We start from the raw sequence: 25,501 nt of genomic DNA on the forward strand, positions 1-25,501 counted from the left end.
AAATATATGTATGTATACTCACAATGCAACTGTACATATAAAAGTCATGGATTCACAGTATCCCCAATTTCATCACAGGATCCATTCCAGTCTCTTTTTAACTTACTTGCAACACCTTTCTTAATAATAAAACCTTTGCTCACTATCCACATTATATACTTATCTGCTTAATCTTAGTATATTCAAAAGGCAGTCTCAGAATTCCTCATACCCCTTTACTAATTATAATATTTGTGTATAGTTCTTTTTGTCTTTAGCCTTACAGTACACAGTGCTATTTTCCAAAGTTATGTTTGTTTTCTTCCTATCTTCAGTGTGGTAATGTTACTTATCTGTAATAAAAGTAGGTTCATTCATTAGTTTGTATTTCAAGTTCTCACACATCATGGTTGATTTTTAATTGTTTGGAGTTTGTAAAACTACTGTAGTTCAGAGTCAGAGCTATACAAAAATGTATATTGGAAGAAGTGTCATCTCCCTTCATCCCCACTACCCCATTCCCCATTCCCTGAACCCACCCAGTCTCTGTAGACAACTAGTTTCTATTTTATTCTTCCTGTGTTTCTTTTGCACAGATGAGCAGATAAATGTATATCTTCTTATACTGCCTTCTTTATCATATGAAGTAAACTGTAGACATTCTTGCACTTTGCTTTTCTCACTCAACTATTATGTGTCCTGGAAATCACAAGATCAGTTCATACAGATCTTTTCCATACCTTTTTTTTACAGCTATGTAGGACTACATTGCGTGGATCTACATTGTTTATTGAATTTCTCTCCTACGTACATTTAGGTAATTTCCAATATTTTGCAATTAGTCAAGGTTGCAAAGAGTAACTTTATGCATATGAACTTTTGCATTGTTGGAGACTATCACCAGGGTGTATTCCTGGAAGTGGGATTGCCGGAAGTGGGACTGCTACATACAACAGTGTTTATGTAATTTTATTAGGTACTGCCAAGTTCCCTTCCAGAAAGGCAGTTCTAGCTTGCATTTTCAACAACAATGCATGAGGGTGCCTCACCAACAGAATGTGGTGTTAAACTTCTACATTTCTTCTAGTTTCATAGGTAAGAAACAGCATGTTTCAATTTGCATTTCTCTGTGTTTGAATTTTTAAAAATAAATATTGTGTATATTTATGTATATAACACGATGTTATGGGATACATGAAGACAATAAAAGGGTTACTACAGTGAAACAAATTAGCATATCCATCATATCATATAATGTTTGGATTTTTAAAATACATTTTATCTTTTTGTGTGAGTTGACTGCTCATTCTTTCCCTATTTTTCTCTCAAGTTTTTGGCCCTGTGTCCTTCAGTTTTTAAGAACTGGCCCCATGATTTTGTAAAACCAAGCCATACTAATATATACATTGGTACTTTGAAGTTTTCTCTCATGATGTCAAACAAGAGAGTAATATTACCTAGTATAAACCAATGGAATATGAGATGATCTACTATGGGGTTGGGCTCTATTTTAATTTGAACACCAAAGCACATCTCAACTCTAAGAAACACAGATATGTTGGTTTGTCTATTTGTATAGTCAATTCTTATTATGAAACAGCTATTTAAAAATATCCTCAAAAATAAAGTGTGCATGAAGATCAAGTTCAGCTTCCATGTATTGTTTAACTTGTGTGTCTAATTATATGCCACTCTTTAAAAAGTTGGCTCTGCATTCAACTGTCTTAAATTTAGAAAACAAATGGTAACAATGTCTTTATGAAGACCACAATTTTGGAATGTTACATGTTGAGACATAAATTGTATTTATTTTTTCAGTGACTAATTTTCTAGCTGTTAAAACACATTCATAGATGCTATCAAAACTGATCAAAAATGAATTAAAAATTCAATTAGCAGTATTAAATATTCAATTGCAGGTTCCAATATTACATTATTTGTGACAGGGATAATAAAAAAAAGCAAAGAGTGGAAATCACAGACAATAAGATTGCTTTGTCAATTTACATAAAGGATTCATAATGTATATTCCTTAACAGCAGATGAGATTTATAGAGAATGTGGAATGAACTAGAGAGAAGTCCACCAGCGGCCCCATACCGAGGTCCATTAAGATTGCTGTGGTAGCTGTATTTGCGAGCTCGGTCTTTTCTTAGGGTATTGAAACACATGTGCTGGTTTTGTTTGTTTGCTTGTTTTGTTTTGACCATTCATTTCCCTTCTTATACTCAATGTGTCAAAGAATTAGGGGAGATAACATGGAAAGGAACACATTAAACTCCCAGAAAAGTTAACGGAAGTTTTAAAATAACAATTTCCAAAGAATCTTTCTCTGCTTGGTATAGTGCAGAGCAGAGCCTGTCCTAGTTCTGCTCTACAGAGCAGTTGTCTTACCTTTTTCTACTCATCAGTAAAAATGGTGGCAAGACCAGTGAATCTGATATGACCACTTAAAGGAAAACAAGTTTACAATACAAATACTCATGAAAATAGATTTTCCTCTCACCTGTGTCTCTGCCCTCATGGAGCTAGTTAAAACAAAACTATGACAGCATTTGATGACTTCCCATAAGAGTAATGGCAAAACTTTGACAGCATATTACTGAATCTTCCAGAAAGACCTGTAGAAAGCTGAAGTCAGTGAGTGAACTGAAAGTAGTTAGTTTCATAGTTTCATGCTTTCTTACCAGCATAAATGTTTTGTGGTATTTGATGAGTAGACAATACTTGCTTACATCGACAACAAAAAGAATTTCAATATATATAGTCAAAGAGTTTTATCACATTTTAGCAAAATTTTTAAAAAGGGTAAGTGTTAAACATTCTGACCCTTTTAAAAAACATGCTTAAATACATGTAAAAGCTGTAAATGGACTAAAAAATACATTAAAAATAGAAGTGGTCATAATAAAAAAAAAGGACACTTTTATACATAGGATTTTATTTTGCACTGCTATAACAATTTCATTATAGACCAAGGGAGAAAAAGAAAAAAAGGATAAAACCACCACACTGAGTAAAATTACTAAAGCTTTTCTACTCTTTAACAGGATTTTCCATCTGGTAGATTTATTGTCATATCCCCTTCAAAACATACAAGATGCTTACCATATTTTAAAGATTATAGAGGTTGCTACTGAAAGAAAAATTTTACACAGTCACTGTACATCAAGGTTGAAAAACTGTCCTGCATGAAAAATATACTTAGAAATCATGTGAATAAAAGAAAAAGAAAACATTATTGTGTTTAAGGAAAGATTAAAGTCCTCATAATGTGCCATCTACATGTGGATACTCATTTCTTCTTGGAGTCGCTAAGATGTAGGAATTTCTTGCTTCCGCCCTTTTCACTCATTATACTGTGTTTTTTCCTAACAGTATTCATTAAGGCAAACAATCCTTTTCTGAAGAGGCCTTAAAGAAGTTGTGGACAAATAGCAAACTTTTGGCATTAAAACAGGTTAACACATACAAAGCCTTTAGTAATGTACATTAAGCGTATTATTCTTGGACTAGTGACAAGAAAAGATGAACATGCTTGTTAACAATGTCAAAAAGTTTAAAATTTAGTGTCCAAGCAATTTCTAACAATGCTTCTGTAGCTTTAAGCTCTAAACAGTATAGAATTTATGCAAATGCATTAAAGAATTCAAGCTTGGCAAAGTACACCCAAGCAGGTTATTAAACTATATATACAGAAAGTAAATGATAAATACAGAATCAAAAGAGTCCTTCTGTTTTTCCTTATGGCCTTGAAAATGGACAAACTTTTTGAGGACAGTTCTATAATATTAAACATTAGGTAACCACAGGTGCTGGGAAACCTAACTACACAAACTGATTTAAAATACTCAAGATGACTTTGTAGTGTTTAATACAATTCAGCTCGTAGTTAAGGGCACAAGACAACATTTAACAAAAATAATCACATCCATTGACCTAGAAATCAAATGCAAATAGATATGAATACAATCTCCAAAATCTGTCTTTTAAGTGAACATTAACCATTTATTCAAAGTTATACAAGAATTTAAAGGATTAAAGTCTTCTGTGACATAAAGCCATTTCAAATAGTTTCATGTCTCAGCTGAGCAGGAGGAGAGAGGTGAAGGAGTAGGTGAGTAGGCCCCATTCCGGCAGCTAGAGTAAAAACAGACTCAACAGCAGCCTCCCCCGGCCTGCTGTCCTCCCTGATTGCCTGCATGTGTTGCATTAGTAGCAGCATGCTGAGGGCCAATTTTAATGCCATTTGCCTGGAATAAAAGAGGACAGAATAATAAATATAACCGACCCAACCAGACAGTACAGTTTAATTAGATTTTTAAAAAATTCATTTAACTCTTAATGATACAATTTTACCAAACAACTGAGAAAAACATTGAGTAGATTTTAGCAACAATTAAGACAGTATCTCTTAGGGGATGTTCCCTCCTTTAAAAACAACACTGTGGAAATGTTTCTGAAAATAATTCTTTATGATACCAGGTATTGGGTAAACAGAAATTGGATAATGCTGCTTTTCAGGGTATTTTCGCAATGGAGAAATTGTTTAAAACAACTATCGTAAGTAATCTTTGAAAGATAAAAATACCCAAAGCCCATGCTGCTCTTATACAACGTAAAATCTTTTCTCTAGACAGCATTTCTGTTCCATGTTGAATCAGCTGTACAGGCTAAGGGCATATGAGTGTTCTGTGTCATCAATAATTTCTATGATCCCCAAAGACATGGCAGCTTGCCAAGAACCCACACACAGAGTAGTTCTTTCATTCATCAAACTCACACTTATGTCTTAACCCTCACTCCCTCAAGTGGATTTTACCTAAAAATACAACACTTTGAGAAAAGTAATACAGTAGCTTCAGAAATTAAGCTCTTAAGGAAACTTTACGTCACAGTAAATCTCAGATTTATAGTGCTTGGCAGTTGTTCTGCAACAGTAGTAGCCTTGGGGTTTCTGGCACTAGCTCAGTATTGACAGCAGCTGATGTGGTTTCTTTTCGCTCTTTTGACTCCTCTTTAATAAAAAGCATGCCCTATGGCTCATTGGTTTTGCCCCCTCTGGGCTGGTAGCAACTTCTTGAGGAATCAAGGAGTCAGATTTGGCATTGGGCCAAATAAACAGCACGGCCTGTTGGCTCCTGACAGCACATTACAATCAAAGCTGCACAAGGCACAGTAAAGCAGTCAGCTACTATATGAAATCAGACAGAAACAATGAACGTGCCTTTTTAAATAGAGGCCCAATTACTCTTCAATTTATATGGCATTAGTCTCTGAATGGTGTCACCTTTAAATTAACTCAAAAAGTATTGCCATATAAGCCTAGAAGTCGGGATTTAGAAACTACTCCAAATTAAAAGGAATGAGAAAATCAAGTACTTTTTGGAAACCTCACACAAACTGTTTTAGCAAGACTAAAACAGTTGAGATGAGCAACAGAAAGCCTCCTGTATGTATAGGCCAAGAGACATATCCACAGTGGCTTCCTAATACCATGCTTTTCTAACTGCAACTAGGGGAGAAACAAGGGCTTTTCTCTTGGAAGCCAGAAGTCTTAATATAGAATGTCAAAATACTTATGTAAAAGTAAATAATATGCTATGTCCCCATAAACATTTTGAAATAAAATAAGAATAAATACAGATTGGGGATTTAGGTTAAATGATGGCCTCTGGTGAATACTCTGAATTATATCCTCTAAAGCTTTCACATTTTATCCTCATCATGCTGACCAAAACAGGCTCAAAGAAACTTCACAAAAAAACCAGTGCCAACTGCCAATTATATATATTAATTTAGCCTCCTGAAAATATGCTGTGCTATACTGTAATTTCCAAATTGAGTATTTCCCTTTTTTAAACCAAACAGAAAGAGCATCTTGCCTTAGTATGTAGCACATGCATTTATACACTAGAACATTATTCCCCAAAGCAGATGACACCATATGGACATGTGGATAAAAGTGGATTTTCTTTTCTCTTTGGGGGATTTATATTTTTTTGCATTGCTTGCAATAAATGGATAGGGCCACTTACTTTTATCCATTTTCATAAAGAGATGTTCTACTAGAACATAAATATTTAACTACTATACTACATATACCAAGTCTTGCATGAGATGATTATAAACTAGTGAGTTAACTGATTATCATGGATCCATTTTAGGAATTTAAAAAAATATAAAATCATGAATCCAAATAATTAAAAAGTCAACTCTGATATTAGCCAATAATATTTGTATGTACATACCTCATTATTAATGTCAAAGACTCCCTCTTGGATTTTTTCATAAATTTCTTTTGCTGTATTTATAAATGCCTGAAATATAAAGTAGGGAAATTGGTTCATATTATTTAAAACCATGACAGTAAAAGAACATTACATAAAAGCTCTATACATTATCTTAACATTCAACATATGAAAATCAGCTGATGTAATACATCACATTAATAAAGAACAAAACCCACCACATACATGATCATCTCAATAAATGCAGAAAAAGCATTTGACAAAATCCAACATTTCATGATAAATACATTCAACAAACTAGAAATAGAAATGAACTTCCCCAACCTGATTTAAGTACAGCATGTAAGAAAAACCCTACCTAACATCACAATCACTGGTGAAGACTTTCCCCCCATGCATGATCAAGAATAAGGCAAGGATGTATGCGAATGTTTGTCAGCATTATTAGCGGTATTATGCAAAATAGCCAGAAAGTGCAAACAACACAAATGTTCATCAATCAATGAATGGAAACCAAAATTTGGGATACCAATTAATAGAATACTGTTCAGCCAATAAAAGGAATGAAGTACTGATTCATGATGCTACAATGTGGATGAACCTTGAAAACATTATGCTAAGTGAAGGAATGCAAGAAGGTAGACACAAAAGGCACATACAGTACAACTCCATTTATATGAAATGTCCAGAATAGACAAATCCATAGAGACAAAGTAGATTATTGGTTGCCAGGGGCTAGAGGGAGGGGAAAATGGGGAGAGACTGCTAATGAGTATGAGGTTTTGGGGTGATGAAAATGTTCTAGAATTAAACAGTGATGATGGTTGCACAACTTTGTGAATAAACCAAACACTACTGAATTGTATACTTTAAAAGGGTGGATTTTATGGTATGTGAATTATATCCCAAAAGAAAAAATCACAACCATTGCGGGGGAATATCATAATGTGACAACTGCACAGGAGATAAACATATATAAAAAAAGAGAGACAAACATTTGTTAACTATGTAAACTGCATAATCCTCAATGTTAAAACTAGCTTACTTTTGGAGGACACTGTCCCACACAGAGCCCTTTTTGTCATGATAATGTATTACTGAATATACACTTTAAGAAAGAAAAAAATCTAAGGATGCTTATAATAAATTGATAAAAAGAAGCTCAATATTTTTGCCATGTCAAAGTTTCACCCTTTTTCCATATAGTATACTATTAAATTGACAAAAACTAGTGTTAGAATACTGTAAGCCAAATTAAAACTATAAATACCAAAATTTATCCACAAGCATTCTATGTCTATGTAAAATATTAAGATATTTTACATGTAAAATATGTAAAATATATTACTATTTTACATAAATATTATTAATGTTACAGAAGGTACATATAAACTCTTACAGGTTCTAAACTATTAGATTTGACAGGTCACAGATAACAGTACTAATATTATATATAAGGCCATCTTCAATTAACATCTTATGAGAATTCATAGAAGAAAGCTATTCTCCACTACCACTGATATTCATATTTTAATGAATATGAACCACCTAATTCATATTTTAAAAAGTAAACAGGATTCATGGAGAGGAACAAATCATACCTTTCCTCTTTTCTATACTGGAAACATTTGACTGCTGAACTTGCCATCAGAGCTTTTGTTTCCTAATTAACAGGACTGATATGTTTTCACCTTTAAAGGCCTTACAGCTCCCCAGAGTAATCAATCTACTGCAGCTCAATTACTGCACCAAGCACACACCAGTCAGTGAAGGAGATTTGAATGTCTGCGGCAGGAGCACAGAGATATGAATATGCATAAACTCTAAGTGGCTGATCGAATCATCACAGAGGGTCATGAGAATTTGCAGCAAAATAATGAGAAGAATTAATCACTGCAGATTCACAAGGCACTTAGGACTTGAGTGCACTTTTCATGTGTGTGCTGGAGTTAAAGTGAAGAAGAAATTGGCTTGCAGCCAACTAAGAACTGATTCACACTCTTCAAAATTGAAGTTATCCCTATAAATAAGAAAAAACTTAACTTTATTTCTAATAACATGTCAATTACCATGATGGCTTTAGAAACCAGGCTAACTAAATACTGAAGTCAACAGATACATAAATTCACAAGGCCAGAATTCCTTATAGGACATCCTCAGGCGCACATTTCACTAGAATGCTAAATAGAACTACAAGGTCCCATAAATGAATTACAAAGTCATATAAACAAGCAATTTTATATTACAAATTTATTATTAAATGTGCCAATTTATGTGAATAAACTGCCTTTTTGCCAATCTGTTAAGAAATCACTTTAAAAACTGGCTTAAGAAAGCTATGCTGCATAAACTTTCACAAGTCACTACTAATTTTATTACCTAAATAGTACTTAATAACTTTATTAAGCACCTTTAAGCATGGTTGTACCAAATGGACTTAAGAGGTATAGTGTTTTATATCCCAAAGGCATGCAATTAATTTCATTACAGCTGAAATATAACAAATGATTATATTTTTTCATTATAATTTCTATCATTTCCATGAAGTAGTGTTTGGACAATGCTACATTTACTTGGTCATTCAGCTCTCTCATTATACATTAAAGACACTAAACTATTTTCCACCCCTCTAAGCATATTATAAAGCATATTATATAAATATATACTTCACAATAAAAATTAATATTTTATATTACTAAGTGATTAATGACTAATTTTAATGAATCCTTAGAGTCTGATGCCCAACATGACAAATGTAGACATTAATACACCTGTTTTCAAAGTGTGTGGCTATGTCCGGGTGTGGTGGCTCACACCTGTAATCCTAGTACTTTAGGAGGCTGAAGTGGGAGGACTGCTGGAGGCCAGGAGTTTGAGACCAACCTGAGCAAGAGTGACACCCCATCTCCATAAAAAATAGAATTAGCTGGGCATGGTGGTATGCGCCTGTAGTCCTAGCTACTTGGGAGGCTGAGGCAGGAGGATCAAGTAGGCCCAAGAGTTTGAGTGAGCTATGAGGATGCCACTGTACTCTATGCCAGGCAAAAGAGCAAATACTTTGTCTCAAAACAAAACAAAACAAAAAAGAAATTGATGTCGAATGATTTCATATGTTTCCATGATTTCACTGTTTGCATTGTGAAACAATGTCTAGGCAGACTCACGATTATAACGTGTAAATAGATTTCTTTGCAGCCAAATGAATTTGGTGATCTTCTTGCTTTTCTATGTGGTGAGTGCTCTGTTTCAGTATCAGAAACCTGTCTCATTCTTCATTTGACCACTAGCATGTCCCTTTTGCCACACTTTGATTAATTGCCTTGTTCAGTCCTTTACCTTCATTTTCTTCATTAGCCATTAATTCTCTTGCCTTCCACCTCAGACAGTAATCTTTCAAACTTTTGGCAGTAGTTATGTGAATGGTACTGATAATACCTAAACTTCAAGCGAATTTTCCAGAACTTCTATAGCACAAATTAAAACAAATACAACCACAAAAAGCTGTAAATGTGTTGTAAATCAAATAAACACTGAACAAATACACATGTTGATATATATCTTACATATCTATTAAATTGCTACCACATATTCAGAACTTCTCTAGGTACCACTGAAGATACAAGGAAAAGGAAGAAATAGTTCCTATTATTGCTGAACTTGAACTATTTAGTTGGGAAATACTAAGCAGAAGGGAGGCTCAAATCTCTGTTAGGGATGGAGGAAAAAGAAACTTTCTGCACGAAGTGACAAGGAGAATGCAGAGCAGGACTGAGGCAGGTCTCACTATACCATGGACAATGTGTTAACAGACCTTCACAACTGAAGAGAGAGAACAGGGGCACAGGGAATGTGGAATTCTATTTTTATTATGATTGAACAGTTCTAAGGCAAAATATTGAAAACAAATTTTATCTACAAACATTTAAATTACTTCCTTATGTAATATGCTGCCACCTGGTGGCAGGATAAGAATTATGGCATCTGTTAGGTAAGATTTCAAAATAACAAATCAAAGAATCTTGGACAGATGCTATAGACAAAAGTATTGCGTAAAATAAAATGACTTTTTAGTTTTCTCTTAAAAGTGAGAAACATGAGGTGACAAGAATGCTGTTTAATTTTCTTCTCAATTGCTAAAATCATTGCTATGTACATTACAGGTATCCATTTGCCTTTAATAATAAGCAGTATTTACGAAGTACTTATTATAGGGCAGCCACTATATTATGTGATTTATATTGGTTTTCTTTTTTTCTTTTTTTAATGGATTCTACTATGGTTTGGAAGATTTTCATTATTTCTTAAAGGAAATTCTGAGTATGTAAAAAATAAGAAATTAATGTTAATTTCTTTTATCTGCTTTCAAGAAAATCCACGTTTGTGGAATGAAGTTATGTCTAGCAGAATGGCTCAGGGCTCTAGAATCACACTCTCTAGGAACAAACCCCAGGGCCACCTCTTACTAGCTGTGTTGCTTTGGAACCAGTGCTTAACCTCTCTGTAAAATGAAGATACTGTGTTTCCCCCAAAATAAGACCTACCCATAAAATAAGCCCTAGCAGGATTTCTAGGCATTTGTGCAATATAAGCCCTACCCCTAAAATAAGACCTAGTGATGGGTGTGGCTATGCAGCATATATGCACAACCCATGCATTTCGTAGTAGAGCGGTAAAGAAGACGAACAGCCCTTCTCATCTGCCCCATGAGAGCCCTATTGCTCAACATGAGAGATTGGGGCCAATGGTTCTAAAGGAAATAAGAGTCATAAGAAATTCAGGATGGAATTTGGGATTTGGAGAGTTATGATGATGTTCCAGAAGAAGATGACTTAACTATATTTGAATAAATGTTGATTGTTGTACCGTACTTAAAAAATTAACACATCCCCTGAAGATAAGCCCTAGGGTGTCTTCTTGAGGAAAAATAAATATAAGACCCTGTCTTATTTTCAGGGAAACATGGTAATGGTGCCTACTTCATAGGATTTTGGGGAGGATTAATGTAAAGCACTGAAAACAGTGCTTGACAAGTAGTAAGTACTCAATGTGTGTCAGCTGTTGTCATGAACGTTTGGGTGCAATGACATATGGGGAACAACAGGAGCAGAAGGGAGTACAAGTGCTAAATGTTAATGTGCCCTGCAAACACTGCAGAGTAAAGGAGAGAAGTGGAGATCAATGCTCTTCAGTCAATCCAAATACCTTGATTAAATAAAACTAAACAGTAAAAAAGTGAATTGGCAAGACATAATGTTTACAGTGAGCCCTAAATAAAATGTATTGAGATAAGACTTAGATATTATGCAAAGATAGGAAAGTCCTATGAAAATAACAGTAGGCTAGTTGGGAAAATCTAAGCATAAGGGCTTGGATGATAAATCTAAGTATGCTATATATACTTAGGAGTTTAAATAAGAAAACTCTTCAAATTATAGAGTTTAAATAAGAAAATCTTTCAAATTTTGTGTTTTACATTCTCCACAGTATCCCCAGTTCTCAGTAAGGTAGTGTGGTGTTCTGCTTGTATTGTACTTCTCTCACATAGAGTTTCCTTGTGTTTCAATGGAAGAAAGAAGGCCTTGCTAAACCTACTGATCTATAGTAACTCTTATTTTATAAATATGATTGAGCTGCAGAAGGAGAAATGACTTGCCTGAGACCACACACAATTACAGCAGAAGCAGGATTAGAATCTAATATTCTACTATTCTTCTCACCACATATATCTTCCTTTATTAGGATCACTTACCTTTAATACAAGCCAAAGGAATTTTCATTTATTTTGTTTATGCTGTAGTTAAAATTGAACATAAAAGGCACATACTTCCCACATCCTTCAAAAGTTTTCTCGTTAGAAATTATTTTGGATTTCTGGGACTATTTTTTGGAAGTATATGAAATTTATTATTTTTGTCCTTCATCTCCTTCCTACCCTTTACAAAAATTAACATCAGCAGTGAATGCTTACCAGGAAAAAAAGAAGATGGCCTAAACCAGGCATCCTCAAACTATAGGCCGCGGGCCACATGCGGGTATTTTTGCCCGTTTGTTTTTTTACTTCAAAATAAGATATGTGCAGTGTGCATAGGAATTTGTTCATAGTTTTTTTAAAGCCATAGTCTGGCCCTCCAACGGTGTGAGGAACAGTGAACTGGCCCCCTGTTTAAAAAGTTTGAGGACCCCTGGCCTAAACAAGTCTTAAGCAATTTTAGCAGAGAAATTAAGGGGGGAAGAAACTGGATTATATTACAAAGGTTTGAAGATTATAGCATTTAAGAATTTCCTGTTCCCACTTTCTGTCAGAGATTACACAAAAATATGTGTAATTCCTTAGTAATTTAGCTTTTCCAGTCAATAAGCATTTACTAAGTGATTTGTATGAGGCACTGTGGACACTCTAGTAAAGTAAATATGAATATTTTAAATGTCAAGGATGTGGCAGTACAGGACAGATACAAATCCGAAATGGGAACACAACAGGACAAACTCCAGTTCTTAAGGGGTTAAAGAAGTACAATCACTTCTGAGTAAGAGAGGAAGCCCTGAGAGTGAAAGCCTGAAGGACAGGCAAGCTCCCCACTCATTATTAGGAAAACTGAGTGGAAGAAAGAGCATTCTGGACAGAGGGGAAGATTTTTTAGCTCAGTTCTACTGGAAGCTGGGGACAGGAAGGCATGTAAAATCAGGTTAGAGAGGTGGCCTAAAGGCATCAAGAAACCCTGAAAAGGTAGGAAGCAGGTGAGGGACAAAATCAGAGGAGAGTCTAAAAGATGAATCCTAAGGGTGCAAGGCCAGCAACTGGGAGAACAGTGAGGAGTTTACAACAATAATCTGGGTAAGAAATAAAGGCCTGACCAACTCATATGGTGGCAACAAGAATGGAAAGCAAAGCTCAAACTTAACATCCATTCTGAAGAAATTAATAGCACCTGGCAGATGATAGGGTAAACTCCTAAGGTGTTTTAAGAATGACTCCAATTTTGTGAAACGAAAAGGCATACCATGAATTGTGATAAACTAAAAAGGAAGAAAACCAGGTTTTGAGGAGGAAATGAAAAATTCCTTCTAGACACGGAATTCTAAAGCTTATTCGTACCCATGTGGGATGTAACTGTGTGCCTGTATGTGAATGTACACTATAGATATATGTGAGTGTGTTAGTGTATGATATGTACACACCCTGGTTCATAAGTAGAGAAAATAGTTGTAATTCTCAAAATTAAGAGGTAAGATCATCCATGAAGTTCTCTCTGGTGATGGCCAAATTAGAGGTGGAGCGGCTTACGCTAGTCAACAAAATGTTCCGAGATGTCGAGGAGAGTGGCAAATGTTTCTTAAACTAAGCTGTCCTCAAGGGATGCTGGAAGGCTACTAAGGCCAGGTCAGGTTTCTGGTGAAGTTGTGTGGTACGCCTTAGCATTCATGGGCTTAAACAGGCTTAAGGGGATAATAAAGCCACATTCCAGCTATATAAAAGTACCTGTTCCACCACTTACAACAAAGCCCAAAATGGTCTCTCAATGCAAATTTGGTCTATAGATTTTCAAGTACTGGGATACAAGTATTAAAGAGGGGCCTTGTCCATTAAATATAAAAAGACTAAAAAGACAGCAGTTTCATTTTTTAAGTGTGCATATTACCTTGCATAACGGATACAGATGGAAAATCATAAAGATCCTATTTTATGGTGAAGACACCTTTCTTATTTGTGCATTCAAAAGATAAATATTTGTATCTCAAACTATCTGTCTGCATGTGACTACATTAAAAATGAGAATGTCTCCCAGTTTAAAAAAAAAAAAAAGAAAGAAAAAAAAAAGAGGGGCCTTTTGAAACTGGTCTTCCTGGTTAGTAATGTCTTATTAAGTTATGTATTCTCCCAGACATAGAAATTCATCCATCCTGTCAGTTTAGGTGGCTTGGTGTGTTACTACAATCTGTTTTAGGGTTAGCTGGCTGTATTTTCAGCTAACACCTTGGCTGTTTCTTCAGTAGTTTAGTAGCTAAGTCAGGAATTTTCAGCCCTGATTTTTCAGATGGTTTAAGACATTTTTAATTACTAGATCTATGTTATGATGTTTATCAAAAGATTATGGTGAGCGAGGGAAAGGGCTCCTTCTAAAAAATCCTTGTGATTTTTGCCTCAAAAACTTTTTGCTGTTTACATTTTCTGGTTTCATGTGAATTTCCAATCTTAATTTTAGCTAAAATTGTTGAGTTATCAGGGAAAAAAAGACCCCATCAAATAGCTGAAAGACTGAGAAGAATATCTAAGTGATAACTGCTTGGCAAATGGCAAGTTAAATCATCATGCATACCTCAATTACTTTTATTAAGCCTTCAGAGGTCCTGGAGGGAATATACTACTATAAGTTTTAGTAACATAATTCTGAGAGAATGAATTCTCAATTTAGAAGGAAAACACACAAAGAAAAACAGGGAAGGAATTATAGAAGCAAATATATCACTTCCAGGGTATTTTGAAATCTCCAGAAAGATAGCATAAGGTTTTTGGGAAGAGGTATCTTAGCTAGCATGCCAGAGATGACATCATGACACAGTTATTTCTTGGTCTAAAAAGGCTTTTTGTACCACAAAGACCCGAGGTTGCTGCTGGAGGAAGCACGTGATCAAAGGAAGAGCCAATCTGTTCATCTAGATATAAACAAATCTCGTGTTTGGGAATGCTTAGGGAAAGATAGGTTTAGGACAGAATTCTATCCACATATAAGAAATGGGACCAAAGCATAATCTGACTAGACTGAAAGAGGAGGAGCAAGGTTAAAGCAAATAAATATTTAGCCATCTAAACCTTCATTATCTGCCATGTGTGGGATGAGAGATGAAGAGAACAACGATATAGTGCCAATGTGAATTCGTGCCCAGGATGACACAGGAGTGAGTACAGAGAAAAGAGCCCATCAATTCCAACACGTATGTGTATGTGTGCAGTGGCTGGTGGTGGGGGGAAGATGGAGGTGTTGTGGCAGGCACGCCAGAGGAGATATTGGATTTGACCATACCCTTGAAGGATTAGGTAGGAAGTGCAGACATTTCAAGTACAGAGAACACTTTTTTGTGGAGGAAGGGAGAGAGAGCACTGTGAAGCTGATCAACTCTTATTTTAAAATGGAGAGCATGTTGTGAGGGGCTGGCAATCAAAGGGCCTTGTTTGCCAAGCTAAGGAGTCTGATGCTGAAGCTGTGCGTAACTGCTGCATGGCTTAAATAAAATTAGAGAGTGATATTCAATTTTCGTTTTTAGAAAGATTCCACAGGCTACAGTGTAAAGACTGAAAAATGAAGATAGGAAGTCCAGTTAGGAGAAAATTATGATAGAGGCCAATTTGGAAAGATATTTAATAGATAGAAATAATAATAGGTGGAAGGTGATAACATACTAATTGAATAAATCAATGTGAAGGGGTAAGATTAAGAAACACTAAAAAACAGAGGATATAGAAGATTTGCAAACTAGAGTAGAAAAGGGCTATCAGTTCAGGCTGGATGTTTTAAATTGGAAGGGCCTGAAGATCACTCATGCAGAGCTATCTAGGCAGCAGCTGTCAGTGTGGAGTTCAATATACGCCTTAAAATGTACCTGCAATCATGGATTTAGGAGACATCTCAAAGTGGAAAAAGAGCTGGTAAAGGAGTTTGGGGAAGACTAGTGAGGAACAAAAAAAGATGAGAAAATGGTATCATGGAGCTAGGGAAGTTTACAGAAAAGTAGTCAAAAGTATCAGATAGCCCAAAGGACTGTTTAAGGTAAGACTATAAAAGTATTTGTTAGGTGTGGCTTTTAGAAAGTCCAGGATGACCCTGGCCATGGTGGAGGATGTCTAACTGTGACATGAGGAGTTAAAAGAACAAGGAAATGTAGACAGCTCTTAAAAGAAGCTGGAAGGGAACATATCCAGGAGAAACAGAATGATAGGATTTTATTTAGGTTGGTAAGTACGAAATGTTTGATTTCCTTCAGTACTAAGTTTGACAGTTGATATCTATGACATTTCACTTTGACACTTCTTGTTTCATGTTTCTTGTGAAGGTACATTCTCAGCCTTTCAAACACATGTTTTGGCTTGTGATTATCTTTCAAAATTTTTTAGAGCAATTTTTGTGAAACCATGGATAAGTCAAAAATTTGTGTTATTTTTGAATATGAGTTCCGTAATGGAAACAATGCAGTGCAGACAGTTCAAAATATCAACAAAGTGTTGGGGAAGGATGTGGCTAATGAACCGCATAGTACATCAATGGTTTGAGAAGTTCCGTTCTGGTGATTTTAATCTTAAAAATTAGCCATGTGGGCGACCTGAGACCAAGGTGGATATAATGAGCTGAAAGTTGTAGTGGAAGCGAGTCCATCTCAGCCTACACCTAAATTAGCAGCAAGATTTGATGTTCCTATTCCAACAATATTGAACCATTTGAAACAAATCAGCAAGGTAATTAAAGAAGCTGGATAGATGGTACCGCATGAAAAAAGAGTGTCAGAAGAGAAATAGTCTTGAAGCTTATCTTTCTTTGTTGTCATGATATAAAGGCAAACCATTTGTATGATAATGTTACATTGTGATGAAAAATGGATTCTTTTTGACAATTGTAAGCACCTGGCACAACAGTTAGATAAAGATGAAATGCTGAAACACAGCCCAAAAACTGAATATTCATCCAAAAAACCTATGGGTGTCTGTTTGGTGGTCCAGTGCTGGTATTATTCCACAACAGCTTCACAAAACCTGGTCAATTGATTACAGAGGATGTCTATTGTAATCAATTAGATGAAATGATAAGGATGCTTGCGATTAAGCAGCCAACTTTGGTCAACAGAGACAGGCCAATCCTCTTGCAAGACAATGCTCGACCACATGTCACACAAACAATGCTGCTCAAACTACAGAAGCTGGACTTTGAAATTCTCTGTCATCTAGACCTTGCACTGACTGACTAATTGGACCACTTCCTTTAAGGAAAAATATTCAATTCTCAACAAGCTGTGGAAAATGTCTTCTGTAATTTCATCACTACTTACTCTCCAGGCTTCTTCACTGCTGGCATAAACAAGCTATCATTAAGATAGTAAAACTATGTAGATAGTTTAGGTGCATATTTTGATTAATCGTACTGCTTCTTGTTTGAGATATATAATAAACTACACTTTTGATTTGAAATCAGTCATTTCATTTAATGATCTAATATATTTTTTAACTTTTTTTTAAATTTTAGCATATTATGGGGGTATAAATTTTAAGGTTTCAAATAATGCCCTTTTCCCCCTCCCCCTACAAGTCTGAGTTTCCAGCGTAACCATCCCCCAGATGGTGCACATCTCACTCATTATGTATGTATATACCCACCCCCTGCCCCTCCCACCTGCCCAATACCCAATTACTGTAGTTCCTATGTGTCCACTTAGGTGCTGCTCAGTTAATACCAGTTTGCTGGTGAGTATATGTGGTGCTTGTTTTTCCATTCTTGGGAAACTTCACTTAGTAGTATGGGTTCCAGCTCTAACCAGGAAAATACAAGACGTGCTTCATCACCATTGTTTCTTAGAGCTGAATAGTACTCCATGGTATACATATACCACATTTTATTAATCCACTCTTGGACTGATGGGCACTTGGGCTGTTTCCACAGCCTTGCAATTATGAATTGTGCTGCTATATACATTCGAGTGCAGGTGTCTTTTTTGTAGAGTGACATTGGACCTTTTGGGTAGATGCCCAGTAATGGGATTGCTGGATCAAATGGTAGATCTACCTGTTATCGCTTTAAGGTATCTCCATATTGCTTTCCACAGAGGTTGAACTAGTTTACAGTCCCATCAGCAGTGTAGGAGTGTTCCTATCTCTCCACATCCACGCCAGCATTTATTGTTTGGGGAGTTTTTGATAAAGGCCATTCTCACTGGAGTTAAGTGATATCTCATTGTGGTTTTGATTTGCATTTCCCTGATGATTAGAGATGTTGAGCATTTTTTCATATGTTTGTTGGCCATTCTTCTGTCTTCTTTAGAAAAGTTTCTGTTCAAGTCCTTTGCCCACTTTTTGATAGGGTTGTTTGATTTTTTCTTGCTGATTTTCGTGAGTTCTAAGTATATTCTAGTTATCAACCCCTTATCAGATGTGTAGGATGCAAAAATTTTCTCCCATTCTATAGGCTGTTTACTTTCATGACTGTTTCTTTGGCTGTGCAGAAGCTTTTTAGTTTCATCATGTCTCATTTATTTATTTTGGTTGCTGTTGTGATTGCCTTTGGGGTCTTCTTCATAAATTCTTTGCGTAGGCTGATGTCTAGGAGAGTGTTTCCAATATTTTCCTCTGAATTCTAATAGTTTCATACCTTAGGTTTAAGTCTGTTATCCAGCGTGAGTTGATTTTTGTGAGGGGTGAACGGTGTGGGTCCTGCTTCAGCCTTCTACAAGTGGCTATCCAGTTTTCCCAGCACCATTTATTGAAAAGGGATTCTTTTCCCCAGTGTATGTTTTTGTCTGCTTTGTCAAAGATTAGATGGCTATATAAGGATGGTTTTATATCAGGATTCTCAGATCTGTTCCACTGGTCAATATTCCTATTTTTGTGCCAATACCAGATTGATTTAATTACTACAGCTTTGTAGTATAGTTTGATATCTGGCATATTAATACCTCCCATTTTGTTTTTGTTGCCTAGAAATGCTTTTGATATGCAGGGTCCTCTTTGGTTCCAAACGAAGCATAAAATTATTTTTTCTATATCTGTGAAGAATGCTGATGGGATTTTAATAGGTATTGCATTGAATCTGTAGATCAGTTTGGGTAGTATAAGACATTTTAATGATGTTGAGTCTGCCGACCCACAAGCATGGTATGGATTTCCATCTGTTTACATCCTCTGCTATTTCCTTCCTCAGTGTTTCATAGCTCTCCCTCTAATATTTTTAAGATGGCTGAAATTTGATTATGTCCTGGGAGCCAAGAACCAATAGAGAAGGAAAGGATGAAGATGAGAAGATCTGAAACAAGGTCTTTAAGGAGACGGGAGGGAGCACACTCCGCCAGATTCTCCTGTAGGCAACAGAGCTGACTGGACCTCTCCACAGCCCTCAGAGCTCCCTGCAGAGTGATCCCAGGATCAGTAGTATCTAGGTTAGTTGAGGGCTTGTTACAAATGCAGCCTCACAGGCCACACCGCAGACCTACTGAATTAGGTATGAATCTGCATTTTAACAGGATGCTTAGGCGATTGGTATGCACACTGACTTTTGAGAAGCACTGCTCAAAAATACAACAAATTTGAAAAAAAAATCTTATGAGACATTCTGAGTTTTAAAAAATGGTACTCTCCAAGCCCCCACCACAACTTCTGTGTTACCATGAAGTCAAAGAGCAAGCAAAATAAAAGAGACATCAGTCCATGGTATGTTAAAGATATTATTCACCCTCCTACCAGTTCTAATTTGGGGAGAATGGCTAAGTCACACTTGGAAAACTCTGGATTGAATAAAAGTTGGCAACTTTTTAACAGTAGGTTCTCAGAAATCAATATACTATTGTGAATTCTGGCTTTCTAAAAGGGGGATACACTCCAGCTACTCCTGAACTTATGTGTCCATGAAACCCTTGCAGAAGTGGTCATTTTAATGAAAGCTCCTGAAAGGAGGACAGACTAATTTTTATTATGGCTATTCTCTATTGCGTAGCATAATATAAAGAAGAATGAAATGGGGAACTTCAACACCTGGGTTTGAGCCCTCAGAGGAAAATTGGGATAACATAAATGAAAGAACTTCGACAAAGTGCCCTATGAATATCCAACTGCATTATTATTATTAAACATGTATAGCATCCAAATATTACATTAAAAAAATAAATAACAGGAACTGAGAATATAAAAAAGAAGTTACAGTCTCTTGTTCCTATGGGAATGCCATACAGATAAGAAAAAATTTTGGTTGAAATTGGCTTTTTTATTTCATTGACATTTAGGAACTCTAGGTACTTCTACTATCACATTTATGGGTGTACTTCCCCAGTGAATAACAAAAAGGACAAATGATAATAGCATATTTGGAGTCATCCCGAGTTGTATAAAACTGATTCAAATCCATGTCATAGAAGCAATAAATTCATTTACTATAACTTGTAACTTGGAAATTATAACTTATAATTTGGAAATAAATATAGTTAAACCTAATGCTTGAGTACTATAGTAGTTTGCTAATATGGAGAGGTTTCATATGGAGAAAGCTTTCTATGTTTCTGTGTATATAATAAATGTTTATGTGTATATATATATATTAGTGTTATTAATGTAATATATATTTTCTCTCTCTCTCTAAATAAATAAATATATATACATGATCCTGTCTTGAGAAATTCTTACCTCTGTAAGTAATATCTAGTTTAGGCAGGCTAACAAAGGTATCATTTTGTTTTTATGGTCTTTAGAAATTAACTCGAAAGTACTATCTTGGGTGATATTTTAAATTTAAGATCCTAGTTCAAGATAGGTAGCAGAAATTCAGGTAAGAGCAAACCAGTTGGCACATTAGGAGGCCATAGTTAAAGTTCAAGATATTACAAGTAAAACACTGCTGAATAATGATGCCAGTGGGTGCCTGAACTGGAAAGGAGGAGGAAGTCAGTATGGTTCAGGAAGATGATGAACTTAGATCCAGGTATTAACATCATCAGGACAGATGTTGAAGCGGTTGAGGGTACTCATTGTAGGATTCATAGGTCATAGAGACAGCCCATAAGATAGAAGAGGTGTCACCTCATAACAGTACTTTGCTGTCTTTATTCTCTCCCTCTCAGGCCATCATTGAAATGAAGCATTTTTCATGTTCAAAATCATAGCACCATCTTTCCTATTACTAAATGAATAAAGAAGATTCATATATTATGCCAAGTTGTTGGTGCTTCACTTCCTTGACTTTACTGCATTCTAACTCAGTGTGTCTCTATACTACTGACATGCTAGACCAGATAATTCTTTGTTGTGGGGAGCTATCCTATGAATCTTTCTCTAACACTGCTTTGCCCCTTCTCCCTCTCAACAGACCCTTCTTGGTTGAAATCATTAAGCTGATTAATAGCAAATAGTTAACCTTTAGATAAAATAATAAACTTATTTCCAGCAACAATACAGCTAATGCTAGAACGATAGTGTAGTTATCTTAGGTTGCAAATTATCCAATCTCTTACAGGGAAATATAAAAGTTAAACTTCATGGTCTCTACTTGCATTATAGTAACTGGATCTTGGACTGGCATTTGTATAAGACATTCTATCTTTTAACATAATTATCTTTTTACAAGTTTTTATTCCTAATTTTATTTATTATATATATATTTTTAGAGTCATAGCCTTGCTCTGTCACCCACGGTGGAGTGCAGTGGCAACATCACAGCTCACTGCAGCCTCGAACTCCTGGGCTCAAGTGATCTTCCTGGCTCAGCCTCTCGAGTAGTTGGGACTACATGTGTGCACTACCACATCTGGCTAATTTTTTAAAAAAAATTTTCATAGCAATGGGGTCTGTGTTGTCCAGGCTGGTCTTGAACTCCTAAAGTGATCCTCCAGCTTTGGCCTCCCAAAGTGATGGGATTACAGGAATAAGCCCCTGTGCTCAGCCTCATGTTGTCTTTTTTATAGCTATGTCCACTTCCCTCTCACCCTGACACCCTCCTTAACCCTGGCATGACTAATCTGTTCTCCATGTCTCTAATTTTGTCATTGCAAGATGGGATCCTACAGTTTGCAACCTTTTGGGATTGACTTTATTCTCTAAGCACAGTTCGCTGGCAATTCATCCAGGTTACTGCATGTATCAATAGCTTGTTCCTATTCATTGTTGAGTAGTATTGCAAGGTATGAATGTATCGCACTTTAACCACTCAGTCATTGAAAAGTGTCCTTCAACCCAGTGTCTCTGGTTTGTTTCCAGCTTTTGGCTATTATAAATAAAACTGCTACAAACATTTGTGTACAGGTTTTTGTGTGAATGTAAGTCTTCATTTCTCTGGGATAAATGTCCATGGGTACAATTTGCTAGGTTGTCTGGTAGTTGCATGTTTACTGTTTAACGAAAAACGCCAAACTGTTTTCCAGAGTGGCTGTATCATTTTACATTCCCACCAGTAATGTATGAGTGATTTAGTTTCTCCACACCTTCATTAGCATTGGTGTTAATCATTATTTTTTATTTTAGCCATTCTGACAGGTACATAGAAATACCTCATTGAGGTTTTAATTCGCACTTCCCTAATGGCTAGTGATGCTGAGTATATTCTCAAGTGCTTATTTGCCAATTGTATAGACTCTTCAGTGGAATATCTGCTCCATTTTCTAATTGGATTGGATTTTTATTATTCAATTTTTACTAGATACTAGTCCTTTGTTGGATATTTGGTTTGCAAATATTTTCTCTGTCTGTAGATATGTCTTTTCATCTACTTAACAGGGTCTTTCATAGGGCAAAATTTTTAAAGACTAATTTATCAATTTTTCCTTTTATGAATCATTCTTTTAGTGAAAATGATGACTAGGCCTAGATACTCAAGATTTTCTCCTGTTTTTTCCCTAAAAGATAAATAGTTCAACATTTTACATTTACTTATATGATCCATTTTGAGTTAGCTTTTACATACGGTATAAAACTTAGGACAAGATTCATTTTTTTGCCTATGAATTTCTAATTGCTAGAGCACTATTTGTTGAAAAGGCTATCTTTTTCCATTGAATTGCTTATATATTTGTTTGAGTATATTTCTGGGCTATTTATTCTGTCCCAATGGCATATGTACCTATCCCTTCACCAATATCACACAGTCTTGATGATTAGCTATGTAAAACTTGAAATCAAGTATAGTAATTCCTCCCATTTTATTCTTGTTTGTCAAGTTGTTTTAGCTACTCTAGTTCCTTTGCCTTTCCATGTATTTTTTATAATGTCTATATCAACAAAATATCTTACCAGAATTTTGATAGAAATTGTGTTAAACCTTTGTATCAATTTGTGAAGTGACATCCTGATAAGGTTGAATATTCTAAACAATAAGCCTAGTATGTCTCTCCACTTATTTAAATCTTTTACTTCTTTCATCAGGGTTTTGTAGTTTTCAGCATGTATGTCCTGTAGATGTTATTTTTAGATTTATACCTAAGTATTTCACTTTATTTTTGTGTGATTATAAATCGCATTGTATTTTAAGTTTTGGTGTTCATATTTTCATTGCTAGCATACAGAAATACAATTGATATTTGTCTGTTTATTTTGTATCCTGCGATCCTGCTGAATGCACTTATTAGTTCTAGTTTGTTATTTTTCTTGTCAATTCCTTGAGATTTTCTATTGAGACAACTATGTCATCCACAAATAAAACAGTTTTATTTTTTCCTTTCTGAATTATATGCCTTTTCTTTCCTTTTCTTGCTTTATTGCATTGCCTAGAACTTCCATCAATATGATGAATAATGGGGAGAACAGACAGACATATCTGCCTTGTTCCTGACTTAAGGATAAAGCATTTAGTCTTTTGCCCTTAAGAATAATGTTAGCTGTGGGGTTGTTTTTATGTAAACTTTTTAACAATTTGAGGAAGTCCTTCATCAATTCCTGTTTTTCTAAGAGTTTTAAAATATGTATGGGTGTAGAGTTTTATCAAATGCCTTTTCTGCAATGACTACTTTAATCATGTGGTTTTTCTTCCTTACCTTATTAAAATTGTGGATTATACTGACTGATTTTTGATTACTGAATAAGCCTTGCGTCTCTGGAATAAACCCCATTTGACAATGATGTATGTATTTTATACATGCACATGTATATGATTTTGCATATTTTTGAAATTCTATTTGCTGGTATTTTGCTGAGGATTTTTGCTTATATACCCATAAAGGCTATCAGTTTGTACTTTACCCTTTCTTGTACTTTCTTTGGTTTTCATGTTAGGGTTATCATTTTCATAAAATAAATAGGGAAGTGTTCCATCTCTTCTATTTTCTGGAAAAGATAGTCTAGATTGGTGTTCATTCCTTCTTTAAATGTTTGACAGAAGGTCAGGCGTGGTGGCTCATGCCTGTAATCCCAGCACTTTGAGAGGCCAAAGCAGGAGGGCTGCTTGAAGCCAGGAGTTTGAGACCAGCCTGGGCAACAGCAAGATCCCATCACTATAAAAAATAAAAAATAAGCCAGGTGTGGAGGTATGCACCTATAGTCCCAGCTACACAGAAGACTGATGCAAGAGGATCACTTGAACCCGGGAATGAGGCTGCAGTGAGTTATACCACTGCACTCCACCCTTAGTAACAGAGTGAGACCCTGTCGCCAAACAAACAAACACTTTGGAATTTATAATTCTCCAGTGAAACTATCTGGACCTAAGATTTCATTTTGGGGGAATTTTAAAATTATGAAATCAATGTCCTCAAATGTTTATAGAGTTATTCAAGTTAACTTTAACTTGAATATTTGGGTTGTGGTAATTTGTGTTTTTTGAGAAATTGGTCCATTTCATCTAACAGGTCATATTTAGGTAGGTAGAGCTTTTATGTATGCAGTATCTGTAGTGATATCTTCTGTTGCTTCTGATATGAGTCACCTATGTCTTCCCTCAGTCAGTCTTGCCAGAGGTTTGCCAATTTTACTGATATTTAAAAACCCCCAGCTCTTTCTTACCCTGATTTTTGTTTTCAATTTCACTGATTTCTCCTATTTATTAGTTCCTTCTTCCTATTTGCTTTGAGTTTGTTTTTCTTTTTATGGTTTATTTTGCTTAGGATTCTTGAGGTAGGAGTTAAAATTACTGATTTGAGACTTTTTCTTTTCTACTATGTACATTTAATGTTACAAGTTTTCCTCTTGTGACACTGCTTTAGCTGTTTTCCACAAATTGATATGCTGTATTTTGATTCAGTTCAATGTGTTTTTGTATTTCTTTTGAGATTTCCTCTTTGAGATTAGAAGTATATTGTTCAGTTTCCAAGTGTCTATAGATTTTTCCAGTAATCTGTTGTTGATTTCTAGTTTAATTTCAGTATAATTAGAGAATATACTCTGTATGACTTCAATAGTTTTAAACGTATTGAGGTTTATTTTACGGTTCAGAATGTGGTCTATCTTGGTATATGTTCTGAGAACACCTAAGGGATGCTTAAGTCTCCATCCATAATTATGGATTTTTCTATTTCTTCTCTCAGTTCCATCAGTTTTTGCTTTATATTATCTTATAGGTCTGTTATCTGATACATATTTAGGATTGTTACATCTTTTCAGTGGA

General features: G+C 35.4%; 1 protein-coding gene across 1 annotated transcript in view; it reads right to left on the minus strand.

The window, feature by feature from the left end:
* Positions 1-2,903: 2,903 nt before the first annotated feature.
* RAB2A (RAB2A, member RAS oncogene family) overlaps positions 2,904-25,501 on the minus strand; it is a 108,791-nt gene continuing 86,193 nt past the window's right edge. The window contains exons 7-8 of the mRNA XM_012738648.3: positions 6,231-6,299; positions 2,904-4,232 (exon numbers count right to left, since the gene is read on the minus strand). Coding sequence (XP_012594102.1) covers positions 4,137-4,232; positions 6,231-6,299 — 165 coding nt within the window. The 3' untranslated portion in view covers positions 2,904-4,136. The remainder of the gene's footprint in view (positions 4,233-6,230; positions 6,300-25,501) is intronic.

The sequence above is a fragment of the Microcebus murinus genome, chromosome 7, assembly GCF_040939455.1.
Source record: "Microcebus murinus isolate Inina chromosome 7, M.murinus_Inina_mat1.0, whole genome shotgun sequence".
Taxonomy (NCBI): Eukaryota; Metazoa; Chordata; class Mammalia; order Primates; family Cheirogaleidae; genus Microcebus; species Microcebus murinus.